This window comes from Peromyscus leucopus, chromosome 17 (assembly GCF_004664715.2).
Source record: "Peromyscus leucopus breed LL Stock chromosome 17, UCI_PerLeu_2.1, whole genome shotgun sequence".
NCBI lineage: Eukaryota > Metazoa > Chordata > Mammalia > Rodentia > Cricetidae > Peromyscus > Peromyscus leucopus.
Window position 1 is genome coordinate 2,568,843 of NC_051077.1, and position 8,910 is coordinate 2,577,752.

General features: G+C 47.4%; 1 protein-coding gene across 1 annotated transcript in view; it reads left to right on the plus strand.

The window, feature by feature from the left end:
- Positions 1 to 8,638, plus strand: part of Spaca7 (sperm acrosome associated 7) — a 30,125-nt gene extending 21,487 nt beyond the window's left edge. The window contains exons 6-7 of the mRNA XM_028881213.2: positions 7,030 to 7,128; positions 8,458 to 8,638. Coding sequence (XP_028737046.1) covers positions 7,030 to 7,128; positions 8,458 to 8,471 — 113 coding nt within the window. The 3' untranslated portion in view covers positions 8,472 to 8,638. The remainder of the gene's footprint in view (positions 1 to 7,029; positions 7,129 to 8,457) is intronic.
- Positions 8,639 to 8,910: the final 272 nt, after the last annotated feature.

Genomic DNA, 8,910 nt, shown 5'->3' on the forward strand with positions numbered 1-8,910 from the left:
GCTTCATTGCTCTTTTTCAAGTTTTTAGGCTTGAGCATTTCTTTCATTACCAATAATTGTTCAAAATTATTCATTGTTTAATGAATTCCACAGGTTCTCATTTATGTTCTAGGACTTTCCCAGAAATCCTGTCGCTTTAGTTTGGAGCTCTTTTAACTAAAACTGGCTTTCTAATAAAAATGTCTTCTAACATTGCTTTTAAAATAACTTACAGTTTCATCATATCATGTTTAGAATGCATCATTTGTAACAGCACTGCCATATGCATCCCCCGTGGTCGTCAAGCACAAGATCAATTTTATGGATGTCCCACGAACAGTTACAAAGAAGACTTGTACCCTAATGTCACCGGCCTCAGGAACTCAACGTGTGTTTGTGACTTCGACTTTATTGGCCACATTATTTTGTTCTCTGCTCTCATCTTTTATCCATTGAGTCTTCTATTGAGAGTGTTATATTGTTATCCTGTTACAAATGTCTTCTGTGTATGTCTCAATGCACTTTTGTAGATTTTACTTCCTAAGTGTGGTATCTATTATTTGACACATAGATTTTCATGGATGTTTTATATTCATTATGACTTCCAGCGCTCAGTACTAAAAAGAATTTGCTCTGCGTTTAAAGCTTTAGGGACCTCATTTGCTTTCTCTGACATAAGGCTTGTTCTTTCTACTTTCTGACTGTTTCAGTTTGTCTGTTTTTGTTCATTTCTCGACATTTGAATTCATTTGTCTTTTTTCTTCATTAAAAATACATATATAGCATAACTTGCCGTCACGATGATTTGAACTGTGCAGTTCAGTGGTGTTATACACATTATAATGCACACCCCACACCTCTACTATCTCATTGTTCTTTTCATCCTGTACCCATTAAATATTAACCCCTCCTCTCCCCTCCCCCCCCTGAGAGGCTTTCTACTTTCTGTTTCTATGAGGGTGTCTGGATATGTGGACTCACACAGTTTTGTCTTCTCCAGTCAGCTTATCCCACTTACCATACTGATCTTACAGTGACCAGTGTTGCTCTAGACTACGGAACCTTCTTCCTTTTTTAAGGCTGAATAACTTACAGGTGATATCTCCTATAAAGGGGTAATTTCTAGAACATTCCGAGAACTAAAATATAGCATAAATAAGCTGCCCAATCCAAGATTGGCAAAGGGCTTGAATATACAATTCTCCAGAGAAAATATTGCAGTAGACAGCAGCTCCTAGCAAAGACATCACCACCACCAGTTATTAGGATGTGGAGATCCGAACTGCAGAATTGGTGGTGTGGGAACAAGGCTCCTTTTCACCAGCACCACCTGAGGGTGTGGAAGCTGCCCCATGATGGACGAGGAGCTGGTGATGAAGAGAAAATCCCGGGTGTGAAGACCTCAGTGGCTGAAGATGATGAAGACAGCTCTGGAAATGGTCCCAGCAGCTGGAGCGGACACTCAGTGTGTGGCACTCGTACTGGACAAGGGGCAGCGTCCCCTGAGAAATTCTCTGCAGTTCATGATGATGAAGAACCCAGAAGTGGGATTTTGTGATCACCCCAGGATCCATCTTTCAGAGAGCAGGATTCATTTGCACGTTCAGACCTGGGGTGGTCATCCAGCTACTCGAGTAAGCCATCCCAGAATGTCCTGACGGCTCACGAATGCCGTGTTTGCCCCACGCGCAGGGTAATGAGAGAGACTACTCTTACGATGGTGTAGAACTCCGAGCTGGAGTTTGTGATTACAACGCACCCTGTTCTGTGGGAAGAAGTGGTTCTAGCTGTGGACCTATGGCAAGTGCTGGAATCACACAAGGGTGTTCACTATGTAAATAACTGTTCCTTCAGTTTCAACAAGGTATCATCTTTGCCACCAAGAGAGTGAACAATGGCAGGTAGGGGTGAAGATGCAGAGCAGTGGACCAGCATGCCTTGTCTGTGAGCAGGCACGACCGTAGAATCTTAACAGGAAACAGCACTTCACCTCCTCAAGACAGTAAGGCGAGACGAGCCAGCTGTCAGACGGTGACACAATTACACCCAAAAGAACTGAGCAATCTGGAAGAAGTTTTTGCACATCTGTGTTCACAAAACCACAATTCACAACTGTTAACTGTAGGAGCAACTGGTGTCTCCATTGACAACTTAACCAATAAGTAAAATTGGTGTATCCATGTGTTTTTTAAAACCATTCAGCATCTCTCTGAGTATACAACATGTAATAGGCCTTACTTTCCAAGGAAACTTTTGAGGATTAATTAACAAGCCTTTTCTATCAGTGATGTCACTGATAACTGTCCACAGCTCCGCCATGATGTTACATGTGCGTCGGGTGGGTTTGCTGGGCTCCTGTATGCCTATATAAAACTTGTCAGGAATCTTGTTCTCTAGAGGATGCTGGACTAGTGTCACGGAAACAGGAAAGTATGAATCCCGTGCCCAGTGACAGCGTCTTTCAAAGATTTTCAGGAAAATGAAAGCCAAAATAAGCATCATTTGCAGGTTTGTGGAATTAGAAATGTTGAGAGGGAGACTGAGATGTGGATTGAACAGACAGGAAAGTATCAAAAATAAACGTAGATGGAAAGACACGCGGTTCCTGTTACTTAAAGGACTCTAATATATCACTTCATCACCAAAGGGGAGAAGAAAAGGAGGAAAGGCAAGAAGGAAGTGGGAGGGAAGGTCAGGAAAGAAGGAAGGGAGGGAGGGAGGAAATGCATAAAAGGAACAAATATGGAAAACAATGCATGTCCCCAGCAGCACAAGGGGCAGCAGCAGGACCATTTTAAGGTCCTGACACATGGAGTCTCAATCAGCGCATACAGGCCAGTAGGAGTGAGTGACCATAAAGACAAAGTCCAGCACTGACGGGGCGAGGTGCATAGACCGAGTCAGCAGAGAAGAGTAAATGGAATGATTAAAAAACAATGGGGGAAATAAAAAGCTGGGAGAATGACTAGGAAAAGGAGGAGGAAGAGGAAGAAGAGGAAGGAGGAGATGAAGAGAAGAAGGAGAAAAATGGCAAAATCAGGCTAATACAAAGTAACCAGCAGGCTGGCAGTTATGACCCCAAACATCAATAATCCTCAAATCTGATTTTTTTTTTCCCTCTGACTTTAGTATCTCATTTTTCACAGCTGCACATGGGGCACTCACCAGCACACATGGCCTTTTAGCCATGAAATTAGCAGCAAACAATTTAGATCAATTAAAACATACCAAAACCATTCTCTGGCCACAACAGAAATAAACGAGAAATCAGCGATGTAAAGAGACGTGGGGAAATTGTCTAAATATTTGCTCATTTACTCAGCACGCTCCTCAATGGCCCACTGTGTAAAGAAGTCAAAAGGGGAATTTGGAAATATTTTTAATTGAATAAAAATGAAAACACATGCTGAAATTTGTGGGAGAGAAATCAGTGCTTATGAAAAGTTCCAGCATTAAATGTTACTAAGACGTTTGAGATTATTCATAGGTGTGAAAAAAAGGATTGAAGACACAAAATACCAAAGTAGTGCAAGGAGGAAAACATAGTGATTGACTTAGGGCAACAGCCTAGCTGAGGTGTGGACTCTAAGTGTGGTCGGATGGAGAGGGTCCATCACCCGGAAGCTTTGTCAGTGGTGGAGGAGGAATGGGAGAGTGAGACGCAGAAGCCAGGATGAGCAAAGACAGGGTAGATATGGGGACATGTCCTAACAAGGATTCCCCCAATAACACAAAGCTGCCCCAGTGACAGCCCACGGCAGTGTGGCTAGGGGAGATCTCCCCTTGGTTCTCATCCACTATTTTGTTCATAATAATGTTCTCATTATCCTTGGACCTCAGGCTCCACATCAGAGGATTCAACCAACTGGGGATTAAAAATACACCACCCCCAAAAAATGTTCTCTATACTGAACACTCTCTTGTCCTGATTGCGCCATCAATACAGCAAAGTATTTTCCTAACATTTATAATGTATTAGTGCTTATAAACCATCCGGATGTGCTTCCAAGTGTCAAGGGAATCACCAGGCTACACACAGTGCCACGTGAACATCTTTGGGCCTGGGTATCATTTGGCATCCAGGAACCACTCTTCTGCAAAAACTGAAGGCAGCTCATCTGCTGTTCTTTCCCTCCGACCTAAGACAAGACTTTCCACTTCTAAAACCATGGCTTTCCTCTCCTTTAGCCGGGAGCGGCTTGGTGGTGCATCTCGAGTGATGGGATGCCAGACTCTCGGGTGCTTTGGGTAGACAGCCTAGGAGATTCAAATAAGACTGAAGGACAGAAGCCCACAGGGCTGACGCATCCCCGCGACACTAGCCATGGGAGGTAGCATTACAACTGAAAGGCAATTGACCTTGTGGTCCACACCCTCCTTCATGGAAGAGGGGCAAAGAGGCCGAGCGTTCAGCTCCATCTGGAGCCTTCCTTGGGCCCAGCATCGGCCATCGCTGTGGCTCCCCTGCCTCCCACAGCCTGAGTCACACCTTGTAATTTTTAGAAAAAGCTAACTGGAAACAGCAAGGGAGCTCCTAATTTAGCTTGCTCCTAAAAATTAAAAGAGAGCTGTCAGGCGGAGCTCCGGGCCACCGGGATCCTGGGTATAGGAAGGATTCTGTTCCCGCTTCCTGTCAGGGCCTGCCACCCTGGGGTGTGAGTGTCCATTGTGGAGATGGCCTCCTGTGGGAGCTGGAAGACAGGCTGAATGAATGAATGAATGAATGAATGAGCATTCACACTGAGGGCCATGCAGAGCTCCAGGGGGCTATTTGGCTAAAGGCCAGGCAGAGACATCCCTGCGAGAACATGACAAGCCAAGAAAGGCTCGCAGACTCGCTGGCAAGAAGGAGAGACAACGTACCCAGGTCCTGATGCCTTTGGCCACCACTCCACTCCATTCCAGGATCCCTGTGTGTCCTCCATGTGCCGTCAGCGTGCCTGTGAGGTGCACACAGCCTTGTTGGAACAATCAGGAAGCAGCAGCGTGTTGGGAGAAGACAGGAGATTCCAGCACATGGATGGAACACACAGTCACCGCAGGCGACTACAGCATACACTGAACAGAAGGGCTCAGATGAGGAAGCCTAGCCAGCAGCAAGCCATCCTCCCCCTGAGAGGCAGGCCAGGTGGCTTCCCTCAGCTCCTGCGGCCTGTTTGCCAAACTGATTCTACCCAGGAATGGCTCATAAAAGCTACTAAGTTGTTCCAACATTAAAAAAAAAAAAGTAAACCAGGCGGTGGTGGCGCACGCCTTTAATCCCAGCACTCGGGAGGCAGAACCAGGTGGATCCCTGTGAGTTCGAGGCCAGCCTGGTCTACAGAGCGAGATCCAGGACAGGCACCAAAGCTACACAGAGACACCCTGTCTCGGAAAAAGCAAACAACAACAAATGCAAGCACTGATGGAATGTTTGTTTCAATGGCAGGGGAGATGTGGTCACAGCATACATTTCTTACTGTGAACTGAACCCAAAGAAAGTGGGGGCGCGCTCGTGCAACTCTTGAGCCACTGAGATCCAGGGTGTCCACGAGGCCTGGGAAGCCATCTTACAGAGCCACCTCCACATGGTGACAGCCTCTGTCATGGCACTGAAGTTGGGGCTGCCACCAACTTGTAGGGACCACGTGGAGTCCTGTCCACACTGGAGGCCACCAGATCCTCAGGAGATTGCTCTGTGTTCCACATTTTAATCAAACATTAGACTTACTCTCTGCAACGTGCCTGTGTCCTGGGGTCGTCCTAACAAATTCCTGTGTGGTTTAATTCATAGAAATTCATTCTCCTCTACTTCTAAGAGCCCAAAGTCTGAGATGCAAGAGTGGATGGGGCTGGTTGTCCTGGTGGACATTCTTGGTGTTCTGGGGCTCTGCACACATCACCTGACGTTTCCTCTGTCCTTGCCCAGCACTCTCCATGGGTATCTATGTGTCCAGATTTTCCGTTTTTATGAGGACATGGTCACATTAGCGTAGGGCCAACCTTTTCCTCAACAGCCTCATTCTAACCTATTATATCTGCAAAGACCCTGTTTCCAGGAGGCCACACTGTGGATTATAGAGTCAGTGTCCACACTCTTTGGCCACTGTGCTTTTCTCATTCTTCTCACAGGGTCTTAGAGGTTGGATTTTTTTTTTTTGGAAAAAAACCCACATTGTTTTAATAAGTTACTATTTTATGTTGTTCCACATTCATTCTTGTAGTTGGCTGTGGCCTGTGGCACGTAAGTTGGACACATTGGAATGGGATATATTATCTAAGACCATCGTCCTCCCAGCCCTTGGGAGGCGGGAGAAAAAAAATCAAAAGTTGCTGAGCTGAGCAGGTGGATCAGCAAGTTAAAGTGCGGCTCCCAAGTCGGATGGCTTCAGTTCCCTCCCAGGAACTGACACAGCGGAAGGAGAGAGTCCGCTTTCATGATCTCTCCTCTGACCGACACACACGCTCTGTGACGCATACATACACTCGTGGTTAAGAGCACTGGCTGCTCCTGCAGAGAACTGAGTTCAGTTCCTAGCTCCCACATGGCAGCTTCCAACCACCTAGAACTGTGGCACCAAGGGATCTGATGCCCTCTTCTAGTCGTCCCTCAGACACATACATGTCCCTAAAAAGGAGACAGGGAAGGGTTTAGGAAGACACTGGACAGCGTGTGCGCACGCATGGGCGGTAAAAGAGACCCCGTCTAATAAAAAAAGAAGCTAATATATTGTGAACAATTGAGTGTGGTGGTGGCCTGGCACACCCTTGGCCACTTGGTAAGCTGAAGGCAGAGGGTCTCTTGAGCTCAGGAGTTCAAGGCCAGCCCCACGTATAGCCCAGAGTGTGGAGGTCCAAGGTGACATCGAGGAGTCAGTTCCTACCTTGCAGAGGTTGGATTTTTTTTTAAAATTGTTGTTGTTTTGTGTTGCTACAGATCAAATCTAGAGCTTCACTGATGCTAGGCCAGGGCTCTACCAGCGAGCTGAATCCTCAGCCTGAGTTGTTTCTGAAGTTGAGAAAAAGTCCCACTGTGCTGCTTTATCATGGCATATATATTTTTTCCCACAGAAAGGAAGAGTTCAAGCAGTGATAATTTTGGGAAAGTGTCTGTTCTGGACAGAATCCTTCAAAACATAGGAAGACCTGAAGGTGGCCTGGATCTAACAGGCAAGTGGTCCTAATATGCAGGTTCCCTGCTGGACTGGGGTGAGGTAAGAATGCCACTTGCCACAGAGGCTCTTCTTAGCAGCTCTTGGGTAAGCTGGTGCTTTGCAGGGGTATTTGACGGGACAAGTCCAAATTAAGGGGTCCTAGGCCAAATCATTGAAGGACTCCCTCCTCAACCAAATCGGAAGTGTTCCCAGAAACAGGTAGGACCTCAAAGTGATTGTCACCCATACCATGGTCCCAACCACCATGCATGAAGGCCTGTCCCACTCATGACCAGGACATTTGTTGGACCTTCTCCTCACTTGGGGAGAAGACCTCCCTTGGAGACTAAGTTCTTCCACCTCTCACCCTGGCAGAGCCTCCTCTCACCTCACCCCTGCGGCCCTGCCTCTTTCGCATTTCCCGTGTGGACTGAGAGGAACTGACTAGATCCTGGGAGTGACGTCTCAGTAAGAACACAGGCTCTGAAGTCGGCCCAGCCTGGGTTTGAATCCCAGCCTGGCCAGGATGAGGACCTCAAGTAGATCTCGGCCAGTGGGCCAAGCCCTGAGCTGAAGCTCTGGGTACTCAATGTGGTGCAACTTCAGCCTCCTCCTGGGTGTCAAGATTGGAGTTCAGTGATGTTGCAAGGCATGAGCCAAGAGCCTGGCTCCAGGGTAGCTCTCAGGACCCATCTGCTTGTTCCTAGGGGAGGGCCACATCTGGTAACAGCCAGAGGGAGGTGATGAGGGTTGGTAGATATCCAGGAACCAATTTACCAACTTCACAAACCAAGAGACTCTCTTGGCCTTGGTCAGTGACCATGGGGTCTGTGGGGCCCCCGTCCCTTATGCCAGTGTCTCTGGGGCTCATTTGGACTTTGCAACAGCCTTGGAGGGACTTGATGTCTCCACCAGCCATTTCTACCACAACCTTCAAAGCTCTCCACAAGCCTTCCTCCAGCTCCATAAACATCATCCTTGACAAAGGGTACCACAGGACCCCAAAGTCACAGGTTTCTGTCCAAAAGGTGCTTCCTTCCAGCGTAGGGGCCCATAACCAATGGGGCCCCTCAGTCTGGCTACTGGCCAAGGATAGCTGAGTGGCATGCAGGGAGGGTGGCCATCTGGTCACTGTACATCCCTGAGAGCCTCATAGTGACCCCTAGAAGAGTGTAAAGTTTCTATGCTGCAAGTAGAGACCCTGCCTGTCCAGAATTTTTCTTTCCTGCATACACGGAAAGCTTGGATGTTTGTTCTCAACCTTGCCCAGGAGCCACGGGGTGTGGAGCATCGGGAAAGACAGGCACGCACAAACTTCTCAGGGACTTCTCCTCTCTCCACACAGAGAGCATCTTCTAGGAGGAGGAGGAGAGGACCACGCCCAGGAGAACAGCACGGCGCAGGTGCTCCTGAGCTCGTTAGAAAGGCATGGAGCCACTGGTGAGCTCCATCCATACCACCTGTCCTTAGGAACACACACACTCTTTGTTATCCATTCATAAAAGAAAATTGTTTTTTCCATGTAACCCTAAGTTGAGTTATTTGGGTGTTAAAGGGTACAGGTTTTGCAGGGTTCTGCCTTGTTTATAAGATACCACAGACTGTCTTCTCCCTTTCCACATCCTGCGCTCTAATCACACCAGGTCCTGTATTATAGCTATCTTCAAGGGGAGAACGTCCTTCCACTTCATCCATCTCCTCTCCACAAAGACGCCCAAACCAGTGCAAAATGTCGCATCTCAGTGCCATTAAGACTTGGATATTCTCAGGCATCCTCTGAGCGCTGTGGAGACGCATA